The sequence below is a fragment of the Acinonyx jubatus genome, chromosome D4 (genome assembly GCF_027475565.1).
Source record: "Acinonyx jubatus isolate Ajub_Pintada_27869175 chromosome D4, VMU_Ajub_asm_v1.0, whole genome shotgun sequence".
Taxonomy (NCBI): domain Eukaryota; kingdom Metazoa; phylum Chordata; class Mammalia; order Carnivora; family Felidae; genus Acinonyx; species Acinonyx jubatus.
Window position 1 is genome coordinate 21,164,792 of NC_069391.1, and position 16,172 is coordinate 21,180,963.

Sequence of the window (16,172 nt, forward strand, 5' to 3'; positions counted from 1 at the left end):
GGTTTGTGAGTTGGAGCCCCATGTCAGGCTCTGCATTGACAATTTGGAGCCTGCTTGGGATTCTCTCTCTCCCTCTCTCTCTCTGTCTCTCTCTCTCAAAACAAATAAATGAACTTTAAAAATAAATAAACCCTCAAGTTCACGCACATACACACAAAAACAGACACAGGACTTCACCAACCCCAAGAAGCGGAATCCCCTAAGGTGTTTGGAGTGGGGAAATCAAGAAGCAATCCAGATTTAGAACCCTTTCAAAGACTTAGAAACTGGCAACATCAACATCCCTCGAATGCAGCACTTGAGATATGAGGGGACACAAAACCCTCAACTTGAAAGGCCTTTGGAAAGTCAGTATGATTTAACTCCTAAATAAAGACTGTGGTTCCATGCCTCCTGGGTTCATATCCCACCTCTGCCAAGCTTTCTGACTTCGGTCAAGTTCTGTAATCTCTTGGTACCTCAGTTTCTTTGTTTAAAAAAAAAAAAAAAAACTAGCAATAGTGCCAGCCTCTTGGTGTTGTTATGAGGATTAAATTAGCTACTAGGCTGAAAGTGCTTTACACAATTCCTGCCACAGAGTGAACACCAATAACAGTGGCGGGGGGGGGGGCAGGGGGGTTCTTTGTTGTCAGAGTGGCAGAAGCTTCAGGAAATACTGATCTTCAGAGTCAGCCATGTTCAGTGAAATCTTGAGATGGTGGGAGTACGATGCAGAGAAGAGGCTATGAACTGAGGGGCTTCTTTTAACTAGATCAGGAGTTCTAGAGAGCACAGTGGAAAGGTTTGGAAATGAAGAAAGAGAGGGGAGTCAGGTCAAGAATAAAATTACAGAGCCACATGGAGGTAAGATGTCCAAGTAGGACGCCCAGTGGCGCTCATGCCTGGGGAGAATATTAGAAACACAGGACGGGGTCAGATATACAGACCATCCAGCCCAGTGTTCTGGCCCAGTCAAAAGCACAGGAGAATCTGTCTTAATAAGGTATGGTTGTTCTTTAGGATAACTTCCTTATTTTGATCAGTTCTCCCCCCCTTCCCTTAGATAGCCATTGTCCTTAAACACTACACTCAACCCCCAACCTTTCACACTAAGCGGATTACCATGTCTCTGAAGTAGGAACCAGGTATAAGGGCATCACATAAACATTCCCTAACCATGTTGCTTCCTCCACAGATAGACATCTCACGTCCATTTCTCAGGTTCCTGTGGACAACATACCTCCCCAATTCACCACAAAGCTAACTATTCCATCTGTGTCTCTGACCTGTTACTTCACGATCATGCTTATGTTGTCATCAATTAATTATACCTTCTCTTTCCTGTATCTTCAACATTTCCTCCTTGGCTGGCTCTGTTCCTGAGTCTACAAAAATACGGCTCGTTCTCTTTCTACCCAAAAATAATAAACCCAACTACCCCTTGACCTTACATCCTCTCCACTCTCCTTCGGGGCTCATTCAACTTTTTGAAAGAATTATTTCTCTCTCTCTTTTTTTTTAATTTGAGAGAGAGACAGAAAGAGTGCACGAGCAGGGGAGAGGGGCAGAGGGAGAGAGAGAGAATCTTAAGCAGGCTCCATGTTCAGCATGGAGCCTGAGGTGGGGCTCGAACCCATGAACAAAAAGATCATGACCTGAGTAGGGGCGCCTGGGTGGCTCAGTTGGTTGAGCTTCTGACTTAGGCTCAGGTCCTGATTTCATGATCTGTGAGTTCGAGCCCTGCGTCGGGCTCTGTGCTGACAGCTCAGAGCCTGGAGCCTGCTTCAGATTCTGTGTCTCCCTCTCTCTCTGACCCTCCCCCATTCATGCTCTGTCTCTCTCTGTCTCAAAAATAAATAAACATTAAAAAAATTAAAAAAAAAAAAGATCATGACCTGAATAGAAATCAAGAGTCAGATTCTCAACCAACTGAGGCACTCAGGTGTCCCTAGTCATTTATCTTAATTTCCACTCCTTCCATTGACTTCTCAACCCACAACCTTCCTCCACCCAAAACATAGCTGTCTTTGGTTCTGCCTTCAATGCTACATTTCTCTGCCTTATCCCCATCCAATGCTGACTCCTTTTTTTTTTATGTTTATTTATTTATTTTGAGAGAGAAAAAGTGTGCTTGTGTGGGCCAGAGAGAGAGGGAGAAAGAGAATCCCAAGCAGGTTCTGCCCTTTCAGCACAGAACCCAACATGGGGCTCAATCTCATGAACTGTGAGATCACGACCTGAGCCAAAATCAGGAGTTGGACACTTAACCGACTGAGCCACCCAGGTGCCCCCGGAGACTGCTCTTTTAAAGGTGATTGATGACTTTCTAATTATCAAATCCAGTGGATATTTTTCTGTTAGTATTTCATGAATCCTGTTGAACACATTCTGGTTTGCTTATGCTGAACAGGACTTGGGAGGAAAGCCTAATGAACAGATAAGTGGCTAGGTGTGCCTCATTTAACATAACAGATAATCTGAAATAGTTATTCATTCTTCAGATTTAGTACATTGAACTTTATGTTTAATGAATCAGGGAAGTGTGCTATTTAAAGGAAGCCTGCAGTGAATCCTTCTGCAAACAGAAGTTTCCTTCTAACCATTATTATTCCCAAATGTACAGGGCTTCAGAAATTTGTTTCTTCCTATTTCAAGCCTTAAAGGGCACATGCCTACAATCAGCCTCACCTTCTACCTTCTGACTTGTTTGTGCAGAGGAATCTGGGTTGCTGATGAAATCAGGCACATCTATAGATTGTAATTGAGCAAGTGAGGAGCTCAACAAAGCTCCAAGCACGTGGTAGATGTCGTCTGCATGCCAGCTCTTTTTATTACCTTCTAAACATTGAGAACAGAAGGCAAAGGGGAAGTGGACCAAAGGGTGAAACTTCCACGTATCTTTTAGGCCAAAATGTTTTTTAAAAACCCTCTGGGATATGTATACCATTTCACATCCACTAGGATGGCTATAAAAGGGGGGTAAAAAAAAAAAAACAGGAAAAAACAGGAAGCAAGTAGTGGAGAAATTGGAACCCTCATACATCGTTGGTGAGAATGTAAAATGGCGCGGCCCCTGTGGGAAACAGCTTGGCGGCTCCTCAAAAAATTAAATGTAAAACTAGTATATGATCCAGAATTCTATTCCTTGGTATGCAGCCCAAATAACTGAAAGCAAGTGTTCAAACAAAACCTTGTACAATCAATGTTCAAGGACATAATTCAAAATAGTTGGGTTGGGGAAAAGGGGACGAGAAGTGACTGCTTAGCGGGTACAGGATTCTTCTGGAGGTGGTGAAGATATTCCGGAATTAGATAGCGGTGGTGATTATAACACACTGTGAATACACTAACAGCCACTGAGTTGCACACTTTAAAATGGTGACTTTTGGGGCACCTGAGTGACTCAGTCGGTTAAATGTCCAACTCCTGATTTCAGCTCAGGTCATGATCCCAGGGTCACAGGATAGTGCCCGCCTCGGGCTCCACACTGAGCACGGAGTCTGCTTGGGATTCTCTCTCTCTCTCTCTCTCTCTCTCTCTCTCTCTCTCCCTCTGCCCCTCTCCCCTGGTCATGTGTGCTCTCTAAAAATTAAAACAAACAATAAATAAATAAAAATAAATAAAATGGTGAATTTTAGAGGCACTCGGGTGGCTTAGTCGGTTAAGTGTCCAACTCTTGTTCTTAGCTCATGTCCTGATCTTGGGGTTGTAACTTCAAGCCTGCATTGGATTCTGTGTTGGGTGTGGGACCTACTTTTAAAAAAACAAACAAGTGGTGCCTGGGTGGCTCAGTCAATTAAGCGTCTGACTTTGGCTCAGGTCATGGTCTCGCAGTTCTTGCGTTGGAGCCCCGCATCGGGCTCTGTGCTGGTGGTGTGGAGCCTGCTTGGGATTCTCTCGCTCTCCCTCTCTCTCTGCCCTTTCCCCATGTGTGCTCTCTCTCTCTCTCAAAATAAATAAATAAACTTTAAAAAAAAGGGTTTAAAAAACAAAATGGTGAATTTTATGTTATATGAATTTTACCTCAATTTTTAAAATAAACTGGGGTGATGGAAGCAGATGTCAGAGAGCAGAGAAGAGGCTGTGCTGCTGGCTTTGAAGGTGGAGGAAGGGGCCATGAGCCAAGGGATGTAGGAAGCCTCTGGAAGCCGGAAAGGGCGAGGAACAAACTCCTCCCTGGAGCTTCTAGAGGAAATGCAGACCTTCCACCTTGATATTAATCTACTGAGACCAGTTTTGGACTTTTGACCTCCAGAACTATAAAGTAATACATTTTTGTTGTTTAAATCACTTAAAAAAAACAAAAACAAAAACAAAAACAAAAAATTCGCTGGCGCGCGCGTGAGGGGGAGTAAGAATAGAGATGCAATAAGATTGGCCACTGGGGATAAATGCCGAAACTGGGTGTGAGTACATGAGGGTTCATTGCACTGAATCACTCTGCTTTCGTATATTTAACATTTTCCATAAGGAAGACGTTTTTTAAAAACTACACATGCCCATACATGTTGAACCTACAAAAAATCCTATTTGCAAAGCATTACAATAACCTATTAAATATTTCAAGGTATAATCTTATAAAACATTTACATTTTTATAGCACTTGATACTTTGGTAGAGCACTTTCACGTGTATTATGTTTCATAATAATTCATAAGACAGTATCTTATAATCTGTGAAACAAAAGCATGCTTCTTGTAGATTGTCATGGAAAGCTACTATTTTGGAGTGCGAAATCTGGACAAAGATTTCAATTGCTCAATCTTGAAACGGTCCAACTTCCCCTTGTCAGCATTTAAATTGCTTCTTCGTCAAATATTAATTTGCAATGAATGGCACATTTCAATTCAACAAATACTTAGCAGTACACCCACTACATGACAGAAAACTAATTTTCCTACCCTTATCAAACAAACAGAAAACACTGCTCCTAAGAAAAAAATAACAAACAAATAAATAAAAGAGCATCAAGATAAGAAACTTTACCCCCATAAAGAACCACCATCAAGCTTGGTTTAATTCAAAGTACTTGAAACCTCAACCAATGTTCAACTACTTATTAACTTAACCTACTAAGTAAGCTAAAAGTATGTATATGCTTTTTTAACAGTACAAAAAAGAGGAACCAACTAGAAAATGAAGTTAGAATTTTTAGTGATCATTTCACATTAAGAAAAACAGTTGCTGCATGACAAATTTCTTCTTAATAATTCCTACCAGTTTACCGCTACCGAACTGGGTATATAATTAATAGGAATGCATCCTTCCAGCAAAGCTTCCTTCACAAAAATTGAAGCAAACGTTAAATTTCCCAGTACAATGAAACACTAAAGAGTTTAATAAATGCTTGTGCTTCGTCTCCAAAATCTATCCGCACCCATCAAATCATGAGATCTATCTGTTGTCATAACTGGTTGTGCCCCCAGCAAAAGAAGTATTAAAACCAACTTCTGAGCCAAAAAATAAACTAGGAAACAAGAACCATGTTACAATGAAGACGTTCCTGCGACTCTGACTATAAAGATAATACAGTGAGTTGTCACTACTAGATGACAGACACATCCAGCACTCTTCTAGGTGTAAGGTGACCTTTTAAGAACATGTGAGCATTTCTGCTTTTCAAGTTGCAGAGCAATAAAGCAATAAATATAAAAAGAATAAAATATATAGAGGGAGCCTGGGTGGCTCAGTTGGTTAAGCATCAGACTCTTGGTTTCGGCTCAGGTCATGATCTCATGGTTCGTGAGTTCAAGCCCTACATGGGGCTTTGCACTGACAATGCAGAGCCTGCTTGTGATTCTCTCTCTCCTCTCCTTGCCCCTCCCCCTCTTGCGTGCGTGCATTCTCTCTCTCTCTCTAATGCACACATATATATTTACTTATATATGTGTGTGTGCTGCAGCCCTAGAAAATATCAAAGTACTGTTAACAGGCCAGAATTTGTTAAAGACACAAAGCAGAAAAGACTGAATTGAGAGAAAAGTCAGTCAATATTGACCATCTTGTGATTCTACTCAGGCAAAGGAAAGGTTGGCCTAGGAAGTAAAGGGCTGCATTTCTCCAGTACAGCCCCAGAAGCTGCCAAGTTCAGAGTCAGAGGGGCTGGAAACAGGCCTGAGGACAGTCAATGGGGAAAGGAAAATGAAAGAATGTGGGTTTATCCCTAGAACCACAGTCTGGCTGGCTGTTCACTTACAACTGCATATGGTCCCAATGAAGCCCAGGTAAAATGGGAACTTGATCTCCATGTTCCTAACACAAGCAGTAGAATCGGAAAGGTCAGGAATTCTCACACATTTTTAACCATAGCTGACTTAAACTGGCGCGCGTGCGTGCGCGCACACACACACGCACACACACACACACACACACACCCAGAAACTCATTCTCCCAAATTTTCCAACTAATTCAAAAGACTCTAAAGTTCATCTTGAAAAATAAATGTGCAAACATCTAGAAAAGCCCTGAAAACAAGTATATTGGCAGGTGGAGGCGAGTTGAGGACCTGTACAACCAGATGTTGAAATGTTCTGTAAAGTCATAATAATTCAGATAGTGTAGGAGGGGTACCAGACTAGAAAGATCAATGAACCAAAGGATCAGAAGCAGCCCAAGCACACGCAAGTCTAATGCATGATTTGGTCTGATGCACAAATGATGATAAAAATGAATGATTACTCATAAGTGGTTCTGGAACAACAGAAAAACACAACAGTGGTTTTCACCACCTGAAAAAAGGACGGTCCTCCCATGTCACATCAAAACAAATGCTTCTTTATGTTTTCATAAAAAATTTTAAATGTTTATTTTTGAGAGAGAGAGGGTGAAGAGCAGAGAGAGAGGGAGACAGAGGATCTGAGACGGGCTTTGCACGAGAGCCCAGTGTGGGACTCGAACTCACAAACCGCAGGATCATAACCTGAGCTGAAGTCGGACACTTAACCGACTGAGCAACCCAGGCGCTCCAGAACAAATGCTTTTTAAATGTACAAAAATGAAGGGTAACTTCGTTTGCAGATATGGAGTTTTTACAAACCAATAAAAACAACATAAAATGAAGAGGCAAGTCATAAAAGAAATGCCAAAGTCCAATAAAGTCATGGGAAGATATTCCGCCTCATTAAAGACATGAAAACTTACTGTACAAAAATGAACTCAAAATGGATAAAAAACTAAAAGGTATGAGCTACATGCCTTTTAGTACATAAAATTTTAGAAGCATTTAGCATATAAAAAAGATTTTAGCGTGTAAAATTTTTAAAAGAAAACAGAGGTGTAAATCTTCATGACCTAGGATTAGGCGATTATTTCTTAGATAAGACACCTTTAAGCACAAACAGTGAAAGAATAAACAGATAAATAAATAAAAAACGTTTGCACTTCCAAAAGACACCATCAGAAAAGTAAAGAAAGGGGCACCTGGATGGCTCAGTCAGTTAAGCACCCAACTTCGGCTCAGGTCATGATCTCACATTTCATGAGTTCAAGGCCCATGTTGGGCTCTGTGCTGACAGCTTGGAGCCTGGAGCCTGCTTTGCATTCTGTGTCTCCCTCTCTCGCCTCCCCTCCCCTGCTCATGCTCTGTCTGTCTGTCTCTCTCTCTCTCAAAAATAAATAATAAACATTTTAAAAAAGTTAAAAAAAAAAGAAAGACAACTCATTCATCAGTAAAACTTTTTGCAAATTGTTATCTCTAATGAGGGATTTGTGTCTAGATTATATAAAGAACTAATACAACTCAATAACAAAAAGATAACCCAATTTTAAAATGGGTAAAGGATCTTAAAGATATTTCTCCAGGGAAGACGACCAATGGCCAAGAAGTACGTAAAAAACATTCAGCCGTCAGGGAAATGCAAATCGAAACCACAAGGAGATACCACTTCACACCTACTAGGAGAGTTATAATCAAAGAGGCAGATAATAACAGTGTTGAGGAAGATGTGCAGAAACTGGAACCTTCATACACTGCTGGTGGGAACGCAAAATGATGCAGCCATTTTGGAAGACAGCCTGGCAGTTTCTTACAAGATTAAATAAATATACAGTTACATATGATTCAGCAATGACACTCCCAGGTATACACCCAAGAAAAATGAGACCACACAAATACCTGCACACGAATGTTCACAGCCACGTTACTCATAGTAGCCAATAAGCGGAAATAACTCTAACATCCATCAAATGTGAGCAGGTAGACTAAAAGTGACAGGTCCATACAATGTAATATTATTCGAAAATAAAAAGTAATGAAGTCCTGACAAGTCCCTCAACACAGATTAGCCTTGAAAACATTATGCAGAGTGAGAAAAATCTAGTCACAAAAGACGATATACTGTACGACTCTACTTTATACGAAATGTGCAGAATAGACAAATTTATAGAGACAGAGAGATTAGTGGTTGCCAGGTGCTGGAAAAGACAAGTTTAGGAGTTACAAGCAAGGAGAGGAAGGTTTCTTTTGGGATGATGAAAAGGCTCTAAGGTTGATCATGCTAGTGGTTGCACAACTCTGTATACTAAATATATTAAATATTGATATACAAATATGCTAAATACTAATACTAAATATACTAAAAGCCCTTGACTTGTATATTTTAAATGGGCAAATTGTATGGTGTAGGAATTATATCTTAATAAACCCGTTTTTTAGATTAAAAAAATGAAAATATAAACAATAGTTATGTTGCATGTCTACTAGGTCTCTATTTGACAACAAACTTTCTAGGCAGGGTCCCTTGTCCATCTTATAACCCCTGACCTCCCCCACAGTACTTACCAGGCCTAGTAAAAGACTAACACAAAGTCGATGCTTAATAACAGATAGACACTTTCTAGTCAAGTTGCTGGAGGATGACTTCTGAAGGGGAAAACAAGAATTTGTTTCCAGTTCGACTTTCATGTTTGAGTTACAGATGCCTTCCTATATTATATCTCTCTCCACCCCAAACATGTACCAAGAATTTATGAATAAATTTATGTCTCCATTTGCTTCTAGAGTACTTTCCTACTCATTGTTTCTACCCTGACCACAGGAAACCATACTCAAAGATACTCATTCCCCAGGCATTCTGGAGACTTCCATCCTCTTTCAGTTCTGGCTTCAGGGTCGATGCATGAGTGCTACCAGCAGGTGTCTCTGTCTAACCAAACTTCAAATACACTAGCTGCCAGCAGGTGGAGCATAATTCCCCCTCAGGCACAGTGTGAGGTAAACATAAAGAACGACTGACTTCCTTCCTAACAGTACAGCATGGAACAGGAGAGAAAAAAGAGTAACCGTATAGTGGAGAAACCTGACAAGCACTATGTCAAATAAGGTGATCGAGGTTAATACCAACAGTGATAAATATTGCTGATAGCATGTACCTTTCGTATGATGTGATGAGAATGGCACTTCCCCTGCCCCCAGCAAAACACATTACCCTAAGTTTAATCATGAGGAAAACATCAGACAAATCTCAAATGAGGGACATTCCACAAAACGCCTGACAGTTTTGAGTATTGTCAAAGCCATAGAAAATAAGGAAAGCCTGAGAAAGTATCACAACCAAGAAGAACCTACGGAGCTATGACAGCTAAAAGGAAGGTGGCATCCTAGATGGGATCCTGGAACCGATAAAGGACATTAGGCAAAACTGAGGAAATCTGAATAAAGGACTTTTAGTCAGTAATCACGAATCCTTACTGGTTCGTTAATTGTGACAAATGTGCCATACTAATGTAAAACGTTAGGCAAAGGCAGGTGTGGGCTATATGAGAATCCACTACACTACCTTCGCAATCATTCTGGAAATCTAAAACTGTTGTCGAATACAAAGTCTATGAAAAAAATGATTCACAGCTGCCAGTTTTGCCCAATTACGATTCTATTTTAAGTAACAGTTCCAACTGCTTAAAAATGAGTTTCTTCCCCTGAGAAAGAATGCAGTCCCCGGCAAACTCCATCATTTCTATCATGGCATATTCAGCCTCTTCGAACCATGGCGGGAAAGCACCGGAAGATGCATGCGCAACACGAAAATTGGCAGTGCTAAGAAGTTATTCAACCAAGGGTTTCACTGAAAGATAACGCCCCTCTGAAGAGTTTTATGACCCAAATTGCGCTCAAGTCCCCAAAGACCCAAGAAACATCTGGGGTCTAAATGGTTGTTATTTCTACTGGGGGAAAAAAAGTAGTCAGAAAAGTACTCAATATGTATGTTGATTTAAGTAGTCTTTTAAATTTTATTTGCTCTAGTTCTGTTTTTTTTTAATGGGTAGTTATGAGTAATAGATAAATATTATGCTGCTGCTGTAAACGGAGTTAGGTGGCTTGGGGTCTGTTTTTGAAATGAAAAACTAGGATTGAATGGCGCCGTGCTAGATTCCTGCTCCCTGAACTACCCGTGTGTCTAAAGAGAGCCCAGCTGGCTGTCATGCGAGGCATCACCTGGTGGCAGCTGCCCAAACCTCAAGAACGTATGTCTGGAAAGGTAGTAAAACAGACAGTCTTTCAGTGGCAGCAAATCAGAATTAGGACTCTTTATACCTCAAAAAACTGTCATAATGAAAGTGAAAATCTACCCCAGCCTACTCAAGAAACCAGCATGAGGACAGCAAACCGGAAGCCAAAACCCCAAACGTGATACATTGGACAGCATCTGTGAAAATGTTTCATGTACGTTTGGTGCGAGAATGTGGTATAAAAGGTAAGACAGAATCTGCCCTGAATTTAAGGGGTGAGGGCTGAGTAAACATCCTCAGGAAGGACAACGAAGGAAAAGAGAGGAACCAGCTGTAATGACTTAGTACCTACGGGAATGAGATGAGTCGGCTGGGATTCCTCCAGTTTGTTCCTCAGCCAGTCAAAATCCTGGTATCTTCGACGAACAGAATATTCTGGCAGGTCAAACTCTACCCGTGTACTCTGCAAATAAGAAGGGTGGAACAAAGTAAGTCGAAGGGAATAGTACCATGTCTTGGCAGAAAGGAAGGAAAAAAGCTCTCTTTGAAAAACCAAACTGGGCAAGAACACACTTTCCTTCCACCAAAGCACCAGCCAAAAGGCAGCAATTACCAACACAAAATGAGGAGTCCAGGCCCCCAGGGCCTGGCTCAAAAGTCCAGGATCTAGAATGAAAATGTCGAGGCTTTTGTTTTTGTTTTTTTCCCCCTACTCTTAGGAAATGGAACTCCACTATCCCTCAGAATGTGTTTAGAAACATTTGATTCATTTCCTCCAGGCTTAACTTTGAGGATTTCTTTTAGCAGAATAATTCTGAGGATATTGCTACTGAATCCCAATCCATGTTTTCTGTTAAAAGAAATGAAGTCTCCACCTTCTGCTGAATATGCTGACAAGTTTTATCAAAGGCTGAGGGAAGACAAGCAGACAGAAAGAGCTAAGGGCACACCTGCTCGTTTAAGAGCCAGATTGGATGAAAATAGAAAAAGTCTTGTTTCATGTGCCATATTCTGCGAAAACCATAACCTTGGAACTATATTGTATTTTAGATGATTAGAAAAAAAACTAGAAAGGAATGCCAAGATGTCATTGGACTGCAGAAAAATATTCATCTCATCTCTGTTCTTGTTAATTTTTCTGAAATTGCGATTGCAGCACTCTGGTAATGAAAACCAGTGCTAAATAAAATGAAATTAATTTATACCAAAACAAGATTTTTACACGTTAGTTTGCCCAGACTAAAACCATGTCTCAGCTAAAGCATTTTCCCCTATGAGGGTATAGACTATATACCACAGTCAGAGCTCTCAGAAATGAAAGGTCAAAAATAAAAATGGCTCAAGCTACATTTTATAAATTTACCCTTTCAGGCCGAAAGTCTGTTTTAATCCATGACCCTAAGAAAATCTTAAAAACATATGAACAAGAGTTAGCCATCAAAGAAAAAGCTGGGAACAGCGTTGGCATTGAAAATTATGATTTCACCCTCCCCAAAAGCCGTGCTCACACAGTCCGAGCAAAATTGTGAAATTAAAGGATTCGGTCTTGGACTGAACCCCAATTAACTCTTTCTGTAGCTTTTCCCCTTTCCAAAGTCCCATGCACAACCTTCCCCTATGATGGAGGGTACAGGTGGGAAGAGGTGAGGAAATTCATTCAACCTAAGTGTTTGTGATTTATTAGAAGACTCCCCGAGTGAATCAGCATTGTGGAATTGGGGAGGAAAAAAAAAGAATGCTTGAATTATAAGGAAAAAAAATCACTGCTGATGAATTTTCAGGCATAAATAAGGCTGATGGAAATTTGAAGGGTAGGTAGGCTGACACTCCTTCCAAGGCTGGGTGAGGAAAGGCCTGGGCAGGAGCATTCCTAGCACCTACCAGATTCCTGAGACGCCACTAAGCCTCCCAGAGCCTAGGTTTCCTCAACAGTAAGAAGAGGGTTGGAAGGGACATTCTTCAAATCCCCCACCAGGATCCATCTGAGGACTTGCCGACGATGGGCCCATAAAAGGTGGATTGTGATGTGTGGCAAACGCAACCTGTTTTCACTGTAAATGCAGTGATGGAGGAGTCTACTTTTTGCCTTCCTAAACGTTACATGTTATCAACCAATCACTTCTCTTTATTATGCTTTTGAAAATCCTCTTCATAAATTGTAGTTTATGTAACGTGTCTAACTTTGAAATCAGTATTTGGTAACTATAAAAAGCAGTATGATAAAACACAAGTTTTGTTTCCACTGTAAACAAGCTCACTGTCGGGGAACTGGCTTTTTTTTTTTCCCCTTCGACTTATTCAGGTTAGACATACTTATTTTAAAACTTCAGGAAAAATAAAAGAAGAAAAAATAAAGATCGGTCATAAACTCTCTTAAATTAAGAGGGAAAAAAAACCCCATGATTAGTATTATGGTTTATATCTTTCCATATTTTTTCTATGCATATCCATTCATTCACTCATATTTTCTAAGTCTCTAACAATTCTTAGATATCTTTCTGTTAGCAAGTTCAAATCTAAGAATCTCTTAAATTCCTAAAGACAGAATTACTGGAGAAAAGAGTACGTGTAGTTTTAACTGACAAACTGCTTCCAGAAATATATCAACTTATATTCTTAACTGCATATTCTCCTCAACCAGTGGTTGTCTTTAATGGACTTACAACTGAAAAATAGTACATCATCTTTGTTTTCTTTTGTTTGTTTTCTTTTTTTTAACATATATTTATTATTGAGAGACAGAGAGACACAGAGTGTGAGCAGGGGAGGGGTAGAGAGGGGGAGACACACAATCTGAAGCAGGCTCCAGGCTCTGAGCTATCAGCACAGAGCCCAACGCGGGGCTCGAACTCACAAACCGTGAGATCATGACCTGAGCTGACGTCAGACGCTCAACCAACTGAGTCACCCAGGTGCCCCTGTTTTCTTTTGTTTTTAATGACTATTGGGGTAGAACATCCTTTGAAATATTTGTTGGCTATAGATTTTCTTTGTGAGGAGTTTCTTTTTTTAAATTGTCAGTCAGGTCTTTTTCACTTGTGTAAGTTCTTTATAGCAAAGGGTTTTTCTGATACAGAATTTTAAAATTCAGCCATTATTTCCCTTTATGGTGGCTACAGTTTGGTGTCATGAATAAGAATGCTGTCCCCATTGCAAGCTTTTAAAAATATTAACCTGTGTTCTCTCCTTTATTTATGGTTTATTTATTTTTGTCTTTAATTCCTACCATTCTACTTCTAGGAATCTACCATTAGAAAATACTTTTCAAACTGTAGCAAAGACATTTGTATAATGATGTTCACTGCGGTACTATTTAAAATAGCAAAGGAATGGAGCACTCAGGTGGCTCAGTCAGTTAAGCGTCTGACTCTTGATCTTGGCTCAGATCATGATCTTATGGTTCGTGAGGTGATGACACAGAGCCTGCTTGAGATTCTGTCTCTCATTCTCTCTGCCCCTCATCTGCTTGTGTGCACTCTCTCTCAAAATAAATAAATGAACTTTAAAATACAATAAAATAAAATAGGAAAGGAATCAAAACAACCTAAATGTCCAACAATAAAAACAGTTGAGTTATAGGATATTTATTCTATGATTATCAGTAATCATGTCTGTAAGACATCTTTAACATCAAATATGCTTCAATATAGTTTTTTTTTTTGAGAGAGAGAGAGAGAGAGAGAGAGAGAGCATGAGAAGAAGAGGGACAAGGAGAGAGAGAGAATCTTAAGCAGGCTCCACACTCAGCATGGAGCCCGACACGGGGCTCTATCTCATGACCTGAGCCGAAATCAAGAGTCAGATCCTTAACTCACTAACCACCCAGGCACCCCTGCTTCAGTATAGTTTGAAGAAAAAAACACCAAAATTCAAAATTAATTGCACATACATTATGATTTCATTTGTATTAAAAATATGGATATAGGGGCGCCTGGGTGGCGCAGTCGGTTAAGCGTCCGACTTCAGCCAGGTCACGATCTCGCGGTCCGTGAGTTCGAGCCCCGCGTCGGGCTCTGGGCTGATGGCTCAGAGCCTGGAGCCTGTTTCCGATTCTGTGTCTCCCTCTCTCTCTGCCCCTCCCCCATTCATGCTCTGTCTCTCTCTGTCCCAAAAATAAATAAAAAACGTTGAAAAAAAATTTTTTTAATAAAAAAATAAAAAATAAATAAATAAAAATATGGATATAAAAGGTTAGAAAAAATCTAGAACTCATAATGACAACTGTCCTTTTTATACTCATCCTTATTAGGTGCCTCGTTAGCATATTAGGTAGTGTGTCTCATACATCCATCCTTGTTTCCAAATCTTCTACCATTCTCATATAATACTTTCTTTTTATAAATTTTTTTAAATGTTTATTTATTTTTCAGACAGAGAGAGACAGAGAGCATGAACAGGGGAGGGGCAGAGAGAGAGGGAGACACAGAATCTGAAGCAGGCTCCAGGCTCCGAGCTGTCAGCACAGAGCCCGATGCGGGGCTAGAACTCATGGACTGTAAGATCATGACCTGAGCTGAAATCAGATGCTTAACCGACTGAGCCATTCAGGTGCCCCAATTCTCATATACTTTCATAATCACACACAAAAAATAAAGCTCCTTTATGGATATAATGGCTTAAATAAAGGAGTAAAAATTTGATGCTGTGGAAAGCAATAAGGTAAACAAAAACTATCATGAAGCAGAAGGATATTCATGATACTTTACTTTTATCACAGTTTGTTCTAGAAAAGATATATGATACATGAAATATGATTAAATGACATAAATTAGAAGGTGAGAAAGATCAAGGGAAAAAAAACAAGGACAGAGAGAAAAACTAGAGCCACAAATGAGGCTAGGCACACTCACCGTGGAATTCTGCACACCTGCTAAAACTGGGCCACAGACACTACTGTGGATTTCTGGAGAGAAACCCAGTCAGTTTTGAGACTCAGAGTGCTCCTAAAATATGCAGGCCAATAAAAACTCCAACCAGGAGCATGTAGTAAAATTTTCCTCTGTGAAATTCAGGGTCTAACTTAGTAAGGAAAATAAAGTAAAAAGGGTTTTTCTGCTCTATTTTCTAGTAACAATAAAAAAGAGAAAAGGGCACACCCACAGTTCCATAATCAGAGACAACCACTATACTGTTTTGTGTCTCTCCAAAATCTAGAATGCCCCACAAGATCACAAGGTCATGGGTACTCACCTAAAGTCAGATCTACAAAAAGGTAACAGAGTGCAAGAGTTGTACTGAAGAATATTCATTTTTGCCATCATTCTATGTGAATATCTCTAGGCATCCCTGCCAACTTGTGGTCTTTTTGTGTGTGTGTGTGTGTTTTGTGTGTTTTGTTTTTGTTTTGCAAATTCAACACTTTAGAAGACCTAGCACAGATCCACAGGGCAATCAATCCCCCCACCCCACAGAGCATCTGTCCATTGGGCCTCACCTTACCACAAAAGAACTCTTATTCCTCAGGAGCTGATGTGCCTAACTACTGTGGCCTGGAGCCCTTCGAGAATTCCCATTCAATCCAAAATTTACAACCAGTGTACTCTAGAGACATTTGATCTTCATCAGAAATGTCATCTGTCCAAGCCATAGCCGGATCCCCGTCCCTTCCCTGCAAAGGGACCTCTTCCCTTGTCAAATATTAGCCAGCTAATCTCATTCTGCTTCAAAACCCTGCTACCCTAAGAGAATACCTGAGAATCACGACCAGGGAGGCTTCTGGTCTGTCCTCACGCTCCCTGGGGCTTCCT

The 16,172-nt window shown here is 40.4% G+C and overlaps 1 protein-coding gene across 5 annotated transcripts in view; it reads right to left on the reverse strand.

Annotated features, from left to right (window-relative positions):
• Positions 1 to 16,172, reverse strand: part of SNX30 (sorting nexin family member 30) — a 116,219-nt gene that overhangs the window by 39,869 nt on the left and 60,178 nt on the right. For all 5 annotated transcript variants that reach the window (XM_053204780.1, XM_053204782.1, XM_053204781.1 and 2 more), the window contains exon 3: positions 10,778 to 10,888. In XM_053204780.1, the coding sequence (XP_053060755.1) occupies positions 10,778 to 10,888 (111 nt within the window). The remainder of the gene's footprint in view (positions 1 to 10,777; positions 10,889 to 16,172) is intronic.